The following is a 16,506-nucleotide window of genomic DNA, read 5'->3' on the forward strand; positions in this document are numbered from 1 at the left end:
TACAATTGTTTAATTAGCAACATTTCAATAATTACACATTTAATTAAAATAGAGCTGCCAAATGGTTAAGATTTGACATTAAATGAGGCCAAAGTATGTTATTGAACAGGATCGTAAATATAGACTACAATGAGTCAGAAGACAAAGGTTTACTTTCTGGTTCATGTTCTATGGATGCATACAACTATGCTTTTAACTCCTACAGGGATTCATTTCAGCATTAACTAACCGGGTGTTCATCAGCTCTTACTGAGCTTAGACCATGTTCTGACAACTTGCATCACTGGGTTAGTTTCCATTTGATATTCTAAGAGTCATTCAGTGTGGAAAAAAGAGTGCCTAACAGACAAAAATGAATGGAACAGCATATATGCACAAAGTTAATAAATAAGAATATTAAGAATATTTATGGGCTTTGGAGGCCTGGACTGAAATTCAGCTTTGGCTGGGTGTAAAATAGTCTACTGACCCACAAGTGACAATAATTCAATCTTTCCAAAGTTGAATTTCATCCCTTTGAACTTTACGGAGGTGCCATTAGTGTCTGAAATAACTGACTAGATTCTACCATCATCTCTGTTCCACACTATTACTGACAAACCTTGGTTTACTTTGATAGTACCACAGTAAGAGCGACATATTCGTCAATAAGGGAACATTTATTTGCAACACAGCATTCAAATGTACTTTAAATACAGGACAAACATACATAAATTTCAATATTTTAAGTCTGTACAATCTTTCTACACAACAGAAATTCCTGCTAAGTTGTCGAGTTTAAATTTGTGATGCTTGTTACCTGCCAGTTCTCTTGAACAGGAAAATGCTGCAATTGTTTATGAAGCCTCAGTTGAAATGCCCTGTCAATGTTGGAGTATCAGAACAGTTAACTCTAGGAAAGCTTTCTTGTAGGAAACACTTAACAACCCTTACAAGTGTAATTAGGACATTTTGAAAATGGTATGCTCTGTTCTTTCATGTCCTCTGGAACAATTTCCTAAAGCTACGGCAATATCACACGTGCCAGGTATAAAATTCTCCATTTGTACGAGTGGAAACGGGATGCATTTTCCTCTCAGCATGCGGAGTTTGTGATCCATGCATGAAGGACAGACTCACTTCAACAGAAGCAGTGTTTTATCATGACTCTGAATATGGTAGGTCATAGTCTGGTTGAGCATGATTACCATTCTGGTGCTTTTCATCCATCTTGGGTACTGTTCTCTTCCACAAACACTCTTTACAGTTAAGAGTCAAACTTGGTTGGTGAAAACTACATGACACTGCACTGTGTAGTTCCACAGCAATCTCTTATCAATGCCATCCCTACTTTGGTAATGGACGGTTTGATCACTGGGGGTTCAGGAACCACAGGCTTCCCCCTTGGAGACTCTGTAACAATGAAGTGACGATATCTGATCAGTGGCATGTTACTTCAGGTATGCAATTGTGTAGAGTGCACAATAACATATGCGCCAAAATCCAAATTCATCACATTCCTGCAACAGTTTTGGTGGGAATCATGCAGAAAGCTCACACATTGGATCAGAGATTCACAAACATTTACAATACACAAGGCCATTTAGCCCATTGAAACATCTGCCCACACTAATCCCATCTTCCAACCTTTGGTCCATAGACCTAGAGGCTACAAGTGAATATTAAATTCTGCTCTGACGTGATGAGAGCTTCTGACTCAATCACCCTTTCAGGCAGTCTCTCACCACCCTCTGGGAGAAAGAAATTCTCAACTCTCCTCTAGGCCTTTTACTGACAGTGATTGGAACCAGGCCCAGTTGGAGCTCATCGACTAGGAGATCCCAGATTGGGGCCGTTACCCTGGGTCAATCAGGGACTCCTGGCTGACAGATCAGCAGGAGAGTCAGTCTCAGTTTTTGGCTTTGAGCTGGCTGCTCAGAGCCCATGTACTGTACATGTGTAAAGAGTAAGGTCTTGGTGACAGGACACTGGCCTCTGTGCAGTTATTTTAAACTTCTGACCGCATATCAATCCCCCATTACTGACACCCCTTCTAATGGAGAAATTGCCGTCTTATCCATTTGTGCAGAACTTTGCTAGTCACACTCTATCAACCCGAGAATACCCTCACTGCCTCAGCTTCCAGTTCATTAGCCAAATTCTGTATCCATGTGAATACATTAACGCCAATTCCATTAGCCCTATCGTGCTTATTAATGTTTATTGTGGCACCTTAGAGAAGAGTTTTTTTTGGAAATCCTCAGTGTTTATCCACCGTACTAGCTCCATCCTCCAAAAAGCTAATCAATTTGTCAAACGATTTCCCTTTTGAAAACCAGAAGAGGAACTGTGGATGCTGTACATCCAGAAACAAAGCAGAAGTTGCTGGAAAAACTCGGCAGGCCTGGCAACATCTATGGAGAGAAATCAGATACTGCCAGGCCTGCTGAGCTTTTCCAGCAACTCATGTTTTTGTTATAATCTCCATTTTGTTTACTTTATCTGATCATATAATTAATATTTTTGAAGTGCTTTGTAGGAATTTCTAATATACTCCAGCACTTCCCCAGGGTCCAATGTCAGGGTGACTGAAGTGTAGTTCCCAGTTTTCTCTCTTCCCCCACCCCCACCACCTTTGTAGAAACACATTGCTACACTTGCTAACTTCCAATCCACTGGGAACATTCCAGAATCTTGAGAATTTAAGGAGATTATAACTGGTGCATCCACAGTCTCTGCAGCTACATCATTTCAAACCCCAGCATCTCGGTTTGGGACCTGCTGACATTGTGACTTTTGCTCCTTTAAGTGTCTTCAGTACCTATTCTCTATTGATACAAATGACCAGATGTTCCTCGCTCCGATTAGTTCAAATATAGCACTTGTTATGACCTACCCAAAGGTGTTTTAGGTAGATTTTTCAGTGGCCGTAACTTCGATTGGAGAAACTCTTCCATTTCTTTGTCCTCTTCCCTTTCCCTGCAGAAAACAAGTCAATCTTGTTATCCTTCTCACTAAAGACTAGATGATTTTTAGTTGTTTCTGTGATGAATTTCTGTTTATTCAGCTGCGGAATGTCAGTGACAGTGGATGGAATAAGGTTTTCTGCTTCCCTGTTTGTTTTTTAAATTCACTCCTGGGACATGGGCATCACTGGCTAGGCCAGCATTTATTGCCCATCCCTGGTTGTCCTTGAGAAGGAGATAGTGAGCTGCCTTCTTGAACCACTCCATTGGCTGTAGGTAGACCCACAATTCCTTTAGGGAGGGAATTCCAGGATTGTGAACCAACAACAGTGAAGGAACAGTGATATATTTCCAGGTCAGGATGGTGAGTGGTTGGGGAGATGACCTTGCAGGGGATGATGTTCCCATGTATCTGCTGCCCTTGTCCTTCTAGATGGAAGTGATCATAGGTTTAGAAGGTGCTGTCTGAGGATCTTTGGTGAATTTCTGCAGTGCATCTTGTGGATGATGCACACTAAATATTAGGTTTCAGCTTCTAAAGACTTGATTATAAATTACTTGAGAATAATAAATTTTTCCCCTACTCCTTCCATTTTTTGCAGTACACAGAGCATAGTAACTGCAATATCTTTGTTATTTACCACACAGTATAAATATAACATGTGACAGGTGGGCCATAATTGTGTTTATATAACTCTCATGTTGGAGACTTTTGTTTAATGATAGTTGCTGAGTTGTTTTAAGGTTGAATGCGTTACATTTTTTTCCCAGGATTGAGAAGTGCAGCAGAATGGCTAAATCCCACTGTCATATTGTTTAGATTGTTATCCTACTTTACTTTTATTGGGCTCAGCCTCACAGGCCATTCATGAAGTCAGTCCTCGCTGCCTGTGCCTGGGAATTTGCCTAAATGCTGGAGAAGCAGCACAGCTGAAGATCAGATCAAATGCTCAGTTCTTGTAATAAACCGCATTGACCTAATGTGAATTACTGGACCACATCCAAATTAAATGCAATTATTTGTTTTGATCAAAAATATTCAAATCAGCATTTTTCAGAAGTTACACACATTTCACAGAATCCCAGCAGTGTGGAAGCAGGCCATTTGGCCCATTAAGTCCATGTTGAAACTCCGAAGAGCATCTCACCCTGACCCACCCCTTATCCCTATAACTCTGCATTTCCCGTAGCTATCTCATCTAGCCTGCACACCTCTGGATACTATGGGGCAACTTAGCATAGCCAATCCTTCCTAACCTATACATCCCTGGTCACTACAAGGCAATATCTGATGGCCAATTCACCTGCACAGCTTTGGATTGTGGGAGGAAATCCATGCAGACACAGGGAGAATATGCAAACTCCACATAGACGGTTACCAGAGGATGGAATCGAACCAGGATCCCTGGCATCGTAAGGCATCGATACCAACCACTGAGCCACCATGCTGCCCTTACAAATATGTTGATATTTGATGAATAAAATTGAAAACCATAAAGCTCCAGTCAATAATAATCTGGTCTGTCAAGTCAACAGGTGAATAGGCTTCATACTGCAAAGATGTTTCAGTATTTGCATTTCGATTAATGCTGCTGTCCCACCTAAGTTACAAATGCCAGCTGTATGAGAAAGAAGCTCATCACAGGTTCCATTAATCAATATTCTTAAACTGTTGAAATGCAGCACATCATCTATATCATTGCAAAGAAATGAAACTCTATCACTCTGCATTAATACTTCAGAATCTGTCTTCTTGACAAGAGAGAGGACAAAAGCAAGGAAGATAGAAAACAGATCACAAATAAACTGGCAAAGAGTCATCTAGACTCAAAACATTAGTTTACTCTCTCTCCGTGGACGCTGCCTGACCCACTGTGATCTCCAGCACTTTTTGTTTTTATCACAAATAAACAATGTACTGTGTAATCATCCACCTTTTTACCTTAATCTCTCCACCTCTGCATCTTCCACCAGAAAGTCCCTTTTTTCCACTAACTTCTGGATTTTGTAGATTAGTGCATCCTCTTTTTGCTTGTTTTCTGGGTCTTTTTCCTTTTCTGTAATAAACATTGTTTGCAAAATGAAGTTAAGACCATTTCAATCCTATACTTTAACAATGGCTTCAATTTACCATGAGGGAGGCCTGATATGACACTCAGCGGTAAGCTTCTCCAATGGGAACAGGTTACAGCTGGACCACGTGTGAGCTGAACAAGGCTCATGTTGTGGCTATACAGGACATTGGTTAGGCCACTATTGGAATACTGCATGTAATTCTGGTCTCCCTCCTATAGGAAGGAGGTTGAGACTTGAAAGGGTTCAGAAAAGATTTACAAGGACAATGCCAAGGTTGGAGGGTTTGAGCTACAGGTAGAGGCTGAATTGGCTGGGCTATTTTCTTTCCCTCGACTGAGGAGTGACCTTATAGAGGTTTACAAAATTATTGGAAGCATGGATAAAGTGAATAGACAAGTTCTTTTCCCTGGAGTGGGTGAGTCCAGAACTAGAGGGTGTAGGTTTAAGGTGAGAGGGGAAAGATATAAAAGGGACCTAGGAGGCAACTTTTTCCACACAGAGGATGGAACGTGTGTAGAATGAGCCGCCAGAGGAAGTGGTGGAGGCTGGTACAATTGCAACACTTAAAAGGCATCTAGATGGGTACATGAATAGAAAGCGTTTAGAGGGATATGGACCATATGGTGGCAAATGGGACTAGATCAGTTTAGGAAACTGGTCAGCATGGACAAGTTGGACTAAAGGACCTGTTTCTGTGCTGTACATCTCTGACTCTATAATTGTTTGGTTGTACTGAACCTGAATTATGCTGAAAGATAAAAAGAAACTCATTCAACTGAAGGCTTTCATCTTGCACCAATCAGGGCAATTCGCAAGAAATACCCAGTAGAGGAGCAACATTTGAAAAACAACCATCACCCTTCTCATATTGTAAAAAATGGTGTTTGCCTTTATTTTGGTATTCTTGCAAAGTGCCGTGATGAGTGCAAAATGAAAAGCTTCGATGAAATGTTGAAACAGGGGATCCTTCATTGACCTTGACCAGGATCTCTTTTCTGGAAGACTCAAGACCTCCACACCATAAATGATTCTGCATTATACTGACTGCCTTATATCAGACTTCCACTGCAATTCCAATCGTCTGTTGGTTAAAGCTGAAGCAGTGATTTACTCTCTTCAACAGCCCACAATTGTCAGAGTTACCACCCAGGTAAATGCTCAATCACATATGTACATTTTTCAAAAAGGTTCACTGGACCCAAAACATTAACTCGGTTTTCTCTCTCCACAGATGCTGCCTGACCTGTTGAGTTTCTCCAGCAATTTCTGTTCTTGTTTGTTTCAGAGCAAAACAGCTTTTGGCTTCTGCCCGTTCTCCTTTCTAACGGGACCTGACTGCCTGTCAGCTGGTGGGAAGGCATCCCCTGCACGCCTCTGTCATAGAATCCTTAGTGTGGACACAGGCCATTTGGACCAACAAGTTCACACCGACCATCCAAAGAACATCCCACCCAGACCCATCCCCTATCCCTAATACGCTACGTTTACCGCTGACTAAATTGCAGTCAGCTCCTCAGATCAGGCGGTTTGGCAGCAGATGAGGAGCAGTTACTCAGGAGTCGATGAGTTGTGTGATACTTTCATCGCAGTGATGTCTTGCACAAATAACATGATTTTATTTAAATTCACTTTACGTCACTGCATTGTATGTTCATTCCCGAAGTGAAAGGAAATGCATTTTCTAAAGGACAGTGGCCCTTTTGAGAATTGCTGTCTGCCTGTCACTGCAGGAAGGGGGAGGTGGTATCCTGGTAATGTCACCGGGCTAGCCGCAGGTATACATATGGAAAGAGCCCACCTGCTTTATCCTTGCCTTTTCAATGGGGCAGTTTAAAGACCTGAACAGTGAGAACCTACAGCTTTGTTTAACCAGTAACATTGCCCGTAAACCTGTTGGGTTACAACTGCCCAAAAGTCACACTGAAGGGGCTAATGGCAACACGTTTCCTGCAGTCATTAAACTATAGATTTGACAAGTTGTAGATTTAACATATGAGGAATGTTTAAGGACTCTGGATCTATAATTCAATGGAGTTTAGAAGGATAAGGAGGGAATCTGATTGAAACTTACAGAATACTGAATGACCTGGACAAAGTGGGTGTTGGGAAGACGTCTCCATTAGTAGGAGAGACTCGGATCAGCGGGCACAGCCTTAGAGTAAAAGGAAGACCTTTTAGAACGGAGATAAGGAGAGACTTCTTCAGCCAGAGAGTGGGGTGTTTATGGAATTCACTGCCACAGAAAGCTGTGGTGGCCAGGTCATTGAGTATATACGAGACAGAGATAGGTAAATTCTTGATTGTCAAGGGGATCAAAAGTTACAGGGAGAAAGCAGGAGAATGGGGTTGAAAAACCTATCAGTAATGATTAAATAGTGGAGCAGAATCGAGGGCTGAATGGCCTATTTTTGCTCTTATGCCTTATCTCTTATCGAGTTACCTATCTGACTGGAAGCAAGTGAATTTTAGCAACAGCTTGAGCACAAAGCATATGGCAGTGACACATTACACATTACACCCCCTTCATTAATTTCAAACCTAAATCAGGCACAGGACACATTGCCAATAAGTTATTGTGTCTTCTCTCTCGAAATCAATTTCACTGCCATAGTCTTAGCAAATGGCTTTACTTGGACAATTTTCTCTTACAATATATTAAATTAGCTGCATATTGTGAATTTTCACTAAATTCAGATTTCACTATCTGTCCTGGTGGAATTTGAATCCATGGACACCTATATCCCCAGGACATCAGCCCAGGATTTGTGGAGAGCTAACCCGGTGACATTACCAGGATACCACCTCCCCCTTCCTGCAGTGACAGGCAGACAGCAATTCTCCAAAGGGCCACTGTCCTTTAGAAAATGCATTTCCTTTCACTTCAGGAATGAACATACAATGCAGTGACGTAAAGTGAATTTAAATAAAATCATGTTATTTGTGCAAGGCATCACTGCGATGAAAGTATCACACAACTCATCGACTCCTGGGTAACTGCTCATCTGCTACTAATACAGACACAGCAAGCTGCTTTTCTGAGAACTCTGCCCCTAAAACACGATTTATAAAAGATCTGTATTTGTACTAGAAGTAGCTGAAGCTTCAATGAAATCATTGTGTCCTATTGCACCAGTGCTGAACCAGACTGCTGTTACCTCCCACTGGCCCTACCATGTCTGACTGGTTAACAGACAGCATGCCTACATTGGGAAACAAATAGAAATGTATTGTAAGAAACAGAGGGCTGGAACAGGTCAGCTTTGATATATCTAATAGAAACTGACTGAATTATGCCTGGAGCTGCATACAGCTCCCACATGAGCATTTTATGAAGGTCAATCCCCACACAACTTAACAAAAGGCAGCATTATGTCAAAGAATTGTTTCTAAATCTCTACATTTACTTCATTTTGATTCTCTTGTTGTTTAAAATACTTGCTAGCCGCTCCCCTGATGTGATTTCTGATTAGATATTCATGTACAATTGAGTGTTTCAGAAACTCGATGTGGAGGGGCTGCTGGACTGGGATGGACAAGGTCAGAAGTCATACAACATCGGAGTGCTATTCAGGTGTAGAAGGAGCAGTGCTCCGAAAGCTTGTGATTTCAAACAAACCTATTGGACTATAACCTGGGGTCATGTGACTTTGGACTCCCTCTAAAGTAAACGGAGTCCTCAGCTGGCATTATCTAAAGCGCCAGGGCCAAGAGAGAGATTTACAAGAAAGAGTCAGATACATCAAAATCAACGCCTTCAGGACCACAAAAGGACCTCATTACAATTTAAGTGTGTATAACGGAGGAACATTTGGGGTGAAATGTTTCTCGGGAGTGGGTATTTGTACAGTTCCAAAATTATAATCATCGCATACGTGTGCACTAATGGGTGAATTGTGTTAGACACTGTCCCGTTACAGGGGCTGCCAGTAAGTTATTGTGTCCTAAAGCTAATTTCAATGCCTCAGCATTAGCAAAAGGCCTTAACTGGGCAATTTTCTCAAGAACACATTTGAGAAACACTGATAGCTATCATTTGGGAAGCACACTCCAGTATTTTTCTGTGTGAAAGTGAAGCCTCCAGAGAGTAACCTCTTAAGTGGTACGATGAAGCAGGGATACTAGTCGTGAGAAATGTCAAAAAGCAGCATGAAATAACTGAAGCAGGAGGTTACCCTGTCAGGTGGTTTCTTCTGACTGCTGTCACAATTCTCTAAATGCGTGCAGCTTCCCACAGTTGGTTTCAGGTTCTAGTGGAGTCATAGTGATGTAAAGCACAGAAACAGACCCTTCAGTCCAACTCGTCCATGCCAACCAGGTATCCTAAATTAATCTAATCCCATTTCCCAGCATTTGGCCCATATCCTTCCAAACCCTTCCTATTCATATACCCATTCAGATGCCTTTTAAACCTCTCACCCTAAACCTATGCCCTCTAGTTCTAGACTCCCCCATCCCAGGGAAAAGATCTTGTCTATTTGTCCCATCCGTGCTACTCAATTTTGTAAACCTCATTAGGTCACCCCTCAGCCTCCGATGCTCCAGGGAAAACAGCCCCAGCTGTTCAGCCTCTCCCTATAGCTCAAACCTTCCAACCCTGGCAACATCCTTGTAAATCTTTTCTGAACCCATTCAAGTTTCACAACATCCTGTAGCAGAGAGACCAGAATTGCATGCAATATTCCAAATGGGAGCCTAAACAACATCCTGTATAGCTGCAACATGACCTCCCAGCTCCTATACTCAATTCTCTTACCAATAAAAGAAAGCATACCTAACACCTTTATCATTATCCTATCTACCTGCAATTCCACTTTCAAGGAACTATGAACCAGGGAGTGATGGGGTCAGATGTCAAAGGAACCTTGACTGAACTCAAAGTTTCTGTGGTAGTGTCCATTCATCTGGGAATGTAACAACCAGGAGGATGAACAGAAAGCCCTGTCTTCTGGTCAGTTGTTAACCCATTGATCAACTCTCTGGCTTGAGAGTTAAAGGCCTCCAGATCTTCAAGCTTGCACATGGCTGTGGTCAGATAGAGAACCTGAGGAGGTGTCCCAAAGTTTCCACGGGCCCCTCAGTCAGACAGAGGCAGCCGAATTCACTCGGCCGTATCCTCACTCCCACCCAAGGGATTTCTAGGAGTCGAGACCCCCGTCTGGAGGTAATTGAGACACAGCCATGCCAGCTCCTAGTGACAAGGACTCCTTGTGAAACCAGTGAGACCTGCAGGTGTGTTGTTGCAATCATACAGATTTACAGCAATAGAGGGAAGGAGAAAGTGAGGACTGCAGATGCTGGAGATCAGAGTCGAGAGAGTGGTGTTAGATAAACACAGCAGGTCAGGCAGCATCCGAGGAGCAGGAGAGTCAACATTTCGGGCATAAGCTCTTCATCCACATTCTTATTGAAGGGCTTCTGCCCAAAATGTTGACTCCCCTACTCCTCAGATGCTGCCTGACCTGCTGTGCTGTTCCAGCAGCAGACTTTGACAGCAATAAAGGAAGGCCTATCACATCTGCATCAGTGAGAAACAACTGCTGGTTTATATTTAATGTTGTGGCTGCATTCTGGTAAATCACCACTTTTAGTAAAACTACTTTAAGTGAATCAGAGTTTCCCAGACAATTCAATGATTCAGTTGGAGTTTCCTCAGATATGTCTGACTCAGAGAAACAATGTACGAGTTGAAATACTCAGCCATAAATATTTGGCGATGTGTATTCTCATCCGAAATAATTTGCATTGTCAGTGAAACTGTCAGGGAACCTTGTCCAATGCTATACATTATAGCCATTTCAATAAGAGTCATACATCTACAACACTGTACCTTTAGATCAGCTTGGCCCTGTGCAGTGACAGATATTAATCTGTTCAGGTAACAGTTACCCATCTACATACACTAAACCTCCACCATTAGATGGAGCCCAGGTCCTCAGTGCGGACTCAGAGGCAGCAGGTAGGAGAGGAGATCAGATTGTGGGCTAAGTCCCAGGAACAGAGGGTGAGAGAGGAGCAGGAGTCAGACTGAGAGCCAGAGTATAAACCACGGCAGAGGGAGGGGGCAGCTGCAGTCCCTGGTGGTCACAACAGAAACTGGGAACTTCAAACGTAAGAGTGGAGTGTGGAAACAGGAGCCAAGGACATCAGAGACACCAACACCAGTCCACCCAGTCAGGCATGTGGAAAGCCTCCTCCTATTCTGCTTTACACCTGTATGATAATTTTCACATATTGGAGATAAAGGACATCACCTATGATTATCAAACTTGGAAATAATGAAGTGCTTTTAGCAGAGGAAATGGACTGAACAAAAACATTGTCTTTCTTAGCCTTTCAAACAAGGGGGAAGTGCCTGGTGATCGTTTGGATTAAAAAGAAACACCAGGACACAGAGAATTCAAACGGACAATAACTCCTAAAGAAAACACATTTCACTTAGTGGGTGGGAAATAGGGTCGCTTCTTACTCAAAACCCCTGAGCAGGGATCATCGCTGTTAGACACATCTATGGTTTCAATTACAAAGCTCAGAAAACTGTTTTATTTTTATTATATTAGAAGAACGAACTGAGAATGCTGGAAATCAGAAACAGAATCAAAAATTATTGAAGAGACTCAGGTCTGGCAGCGTCTGTGGAGAGAGAAAGTGTCAATATTTCAGGTCCTGTGACCCTACAACCCCACTGAGTCTCTCCAGCAGTTTCTGGTTTTGTTTGTTTGAATGCCAGTTGTTTCAATGCTGTTTTAATATTTGTAACTAGAGCCATTCTTGAACAGCTTTTGGGAATAGGTTACTTTTATTGGAGCCAAATTTATGGAGTCAGACTGAAGGGTCTAGTTTCCGTGTTGTACATCGGTGACTCTATGATCCAGAGCAAGGCCATTCAGCCCACTGACTCTGTGCCAGCTTTCTGTGGACCAATCTAGTTGGTCCCAATCCCCACTTTGTCCCTATCACCCCAAGAGTTCATTTCCCTCAAGAAACTACGTAAATCTCCTTTTGAAGTCAGTTTTACTAACTTTCACTTGGGAACTGACAGGGAAGAGCTAGTCAGTCAAAATCAGTCATCTGGTTGGAAATGACAATAACCCGTTTAGAAGCATTACACCATTTAAAAGGCATCTGGATGGGGATATGAATAGGAAGGGTTTAGAAGGATATGGGCCAAGTGCTGGCAAATGGGACCAGATTGTTAAGGATATCTGGTCAGCATGGACGAGTTGGACCGAAGTGTTTCCGTGCTGAACATCTCTGTGACTCTAGGTGTCCCTCAGATAACAAGAAGAAAACATAATCGCCACTGATATTAAGATCAAAAGACATGGGAGTAAAAGACAAGATCAAAGACAGTGGGCCATTCAGCCCATCGAATCTGCTCCACCCCTCAATGAGATTGTGGCTGATCTGATAATCCTCAACTTTTTCCTGCCTCTCCCCTCCCCCCTCCCCCCCCGCCCCCATAACCCTTTATTCCTCTGGGTTAAAAATCTATCTCAGCCTGAAATATATTTAAAGACTCAGTCCTCTGCAACAAAGAATTCCACAGATTTACTATCATCTGAGGGAAGAAATTCCCTCTCATTTCTCTTAAATGTGACCCTTTAATTTAACATAAAGCAAATAAACCACATGGCTGGAACACGGCTTTTAGTCAAACTCACTGATAGCTTTCTCCTTTGACAGTGAAATCATTGCATCAACATCAAAGTCCTACCAATTTATTTTTATTCTTTTTTTAGACATGAATTCATCCTTTCTTTGCGTAAACAGCTCAATATTTCCACCACTGAGCTTGATTAAAGTAAGCAAATCACTGAAGCGGAAACTTTTAATATGTCCCTGGAAGTCTGCAGAGCCATTTTGTTAAATTTAGGTTTCCCCGAGTTATATTTTCTACGACATTAATGTTTCCGTTTTCCATAAAGTATTGCAGCACGCTGAATACATAACGAGCTTCTTATACCTCAGTCCAATACCGTGTTTGGAAATCAGCTTTTCTTAAAGTTGCAGAGTAACAGCAACTGATGCCAAAACATCTTACTGTCCCCTAATGTTATCACTTATTTATCCCAGTCTCTCTTTCAACTGATGCTGCCCACCCTCCAATGTGTTCGCAGCATTTTTACAGATTTTTAGATTAGATTCTCTACAGTGTGGAAACAGGCTCTTCGGCCCAGCAAGTCCACACTGACCCTCCGAAGAGTAACCCACCCATTCCTCTGAATGATGTACCTAACACTATGGGCAATTTAGCAAAACCCTAACCCTGCACATCTTTGGACTGTGGGAGGAAACTGGAGCACCCGGAGGAAACCCACGCAGACACGGGGAGAACGTGCAAACTCCACACAGTCAGTCGCCCGAGGCTGGATTCGAACCCGGGTCCCAGGTGCTGTGAGGCAGCAATGCGAACCACTGATCCCCCATGCCGCCCATAGTTGAGGATTATCAGATCAGCCCTGAATGGTGGAGTAGACACAATGGGCTGAATAGCCTACTTCTAGTTTTAGGTCTTATGTCCTATTACTACATGCCTTTAAGTGGTGATATCTTTATATTCAAGGAAGGTCATTTAGTATATCTAAATTTGTTCATCTAGGTCGGCCTACAATCATCCCTTATATCGTTCATCTTTTCTTAAATAATTCCTAGGTTTCTGCCTTTATTATTCTACCTGGAAGCCTAATTTTTCCCTGAAAAATTCTTTCTACAAATTTCTTTTCACAAATTTTTCACATCCTTTCATTGAAAGTAATATTCCAATTAACTGTCTTTGCATCCTTAACAATCATAGAGTCATAGAGATGTACAGCATGGAAACAGACCCTTCGGTCCAACCCGTCCATGCCGACCAGATAGCCCAACCCAATCTAGTCCCACCTGCCAGCACCCGGCCCATATCCCTCCAAACCCTTCCTATTCATATACCCATCCAGATGCCTTTTAAACGTTGCAATTGTTCCAGCCTCCACCACATCCTCTGGCAGCTCATTCCATACACGTACCACCCTCTGTGTGAAAAAGTTGCCCCTTAGGTCTCTTTTATATCTTTCCCCTCTCACACTAAACCCATGCCTTCTAGTTCTGGACTCGCCCACCCCAGGGAAAAGACTTTGTCTATTTATTTTATCCATGCTCCTCATAATTTTATAAACCTCTATAAAGGTCACCCCTCATCCTCCGACGCTCCAGGGAAAACAGCCCCAGCCTGTTCAGCCTCTCCCTGTAGCTCAAATCTTCCAACCCTGGCAACATTCTTGTTAATTTTTTCTGAACCCTTTCAAGTTTCACAACATCTTTCCGATAGAAAGGAGACCAGAATTGCACTCAATATTTCAACAGTGGCCTAACCGATCTCCTGTACAGCCACAACATGACCTCCCAACTCCTGTAGGAGAAAGTGAGGACTGCAGATGCTGGAGATCTGAGCTGAAAATGTGTTGCTAGAAAAGCGCAGCAGGTCAGGCAGCATCCAAGGAGCAGGAGAATCTCTGCCTGACCTGCTGCGCTTTTCCAGCAACACATTTTCAGCTCCCAACACCTGTACTCAATACTCGGACCAATAAAGGAAAGCATACCAAACACCTTCTTCACTATCCTATCTACCCACGACTCCAAGGTCTCTTTGTTCAGCAACACTCCCTTGGACCTTAAGTGTATAAGTCCTGCTAAGATTTGCTTTCCCAAAATGCAGCACCTTACGTTTATCTAAATTAAACTCCATCTGCCACTTCTCAGCCCATTGGCCCATCTGATCAAGATTCTGTTATAATCTGAGGTAACCTTCTTCGCTGTCCACTACACCCCAATTTTGGTGTCATCTGCAAAATTAGTAACTATATCTCTTATGCTCGCATCCAAATCATTTGTATAAAATGACGAAAAGTGGTGGACCCAGCACCAATCCTTGTGGCACTCCACTGGTCACAGGCCTCCTGTCTGAACAACAACCCTCCACCACCACCCTCTGTCTTCTACCTTTGAGCCAGTTCTGTACTCTGTACATCTTGTAATAAATCCACTTACGTATACATCTGTCCCATGTAAGCTTGCAATCTGAATGTTATTTTAAAATAAAGCAGTTTTTAATCAATTTGTTCAGAGTTGCTATCACACAACTCTAACGCGAGTAGGTCTTGAACCTGGGCCTCCCGGGTCAGAGATACAGACGCTATCACTGTGCTACAAGAGGGCCCTAAACTGCATATTCTAACATTTTTGGAGTAGTTCCATTACTTTTGTTTTAATCAACGGTTCCAGTAGTCGCTACATTCAAACTTGTCTTGGAACAAGGACAGGGCGTTTTTATATACAATCCCTACAGTGTGGAATCAAGCCCTTAGACCCAACAAGACCACAGCAACCCTCCGCCCTTACCCTATTATCCTATATTTACCTCTGACTACACATCCCTGAACATTATGGGCAATTTAGCATGGCCAATCCACCTGACCTGCACATCTTTGGACTGTGGGAGGAAACCAGAGCACCCGGAGGAAACCCACACAGACACGGGGAGAATGTGCAAACTCCAGACAGGCAGTCGCCAGAGGCTGGAATCAAACTCGGGTCCCTGGCGCTACAAAGCAGCAATGCTCACCACTGAGCCGCTCCAACAACGATTGTAAGCGTTTCGATAACATATCAAGAATCATTACTGAGCAGATCAAGGGTTAGAGTCAGTTGGAGTTAATAAGACAGGGAGTAAATAAAGGAGCAATGAAAAAAGCTCTCAACACAAAAGTGGTGTCAAGGAAGCAACTGTAGGCCACTGGTGCCTTTGAATCCTGGGAGCGAGTAACTGCAGCTAAATACTGGGGCCGGAGCGAAGGAAAAGTTCTGATAGCCACAGGGGCTTGGAGGAAGCCAATGAGCCATAATAGCTCAAGGTGGAAGAGAGTGGGTTGAAATAAGCTCCCAATATGAGTCTTGAAGAAGGATTATACCCGAAATGTGGACTTCTCCACCTCCTGACGCTCCCTGGTCTGTTGTGTTCTTCCAACCTCCTGTTTGTCTACTCTGGATTCCAGCATCTGTTTTTTTTTGTCTCTAACTAAGTAATATTTGCTTGAGCTCAGGGAACCCTTCACTCAGTATCAGTTTGAGAAAGCTGGCTGTTAGCAGATCAAAGCACTTTCTTACTTCCTGAATTTCAGCCCAGAATAAGCAGCTGGATGAAAATAAAGCTCTCCAAATAATACGTTACAGAAATAAACATGTGGACAGCAATGACTGAAGGGGATAATAATATTTTTAAATATATTCGTTCATTAAATTCGGGCTTCATGTAGCATTTTATTGCCCATCCCTAACTGTCCCATGATCAGAGTAGCTCACTAGAACCATTACAGAGTCAGAGTCAATCCCATCACTGTGGGTCTGGAATCACATGTAGGCCAGACTCAGACAGGATCGCAGATTTCCTTCCCTAAAAGGATGCTAGTGAACCAGATGGATTTTTATAACAAACAATTCATAATCATTC

General features: G+C 42.7%; 1 protein-coding gene across 1 annotated transcript in view; it reads right to left on the minus strand.

Moving 5' to 3' along the window:
• Positions 1 to 16,506, minus strand: part of LOC132825320 (bMERB domain-containing protein 1-like) — a 107,941-nt gene continuing 91,435 nt past the window's right edge. Inside the window, exons 4-6 of the mRNA XM_060840440.1 lie at positions 4,888 to 5,002; positions 2,876 to 2,958; positions 1 to 1,392 (exon numbers count right to left, since the gene is read on the minus strand). Of these exons, the coding sequence (XP_060696423.1) occupies positions 1,274 to 1,392; positions 2,876 to 2,958; positions 4,888 to 5,002 (317 nt within the window). The 3' untranslated portion in view covers positions 1 to 1,273. The remainder of the gene's footprint in view (positions 1,393 to 2,875; positions 2,959 to 4,887; positions 5,003 to 16,506) is intronic.

This window comes from Hemiscyllium ocellatum, chromosome 20, assembly GCF_020745735.1.
Source record: "Hemiscyllium ocellatum isolate sHemOce1 chromosome 20, sHemOce1.pat.X.cur, whole genome shotgun sequence".
Lineage (NCBI taxonomy): Eukaryota > Metazoa > Chordata > Chondrichthyes > Orectolobiformes > Hemiscylliidae > Hemiscyllium > Hemiscyllium ocellatum.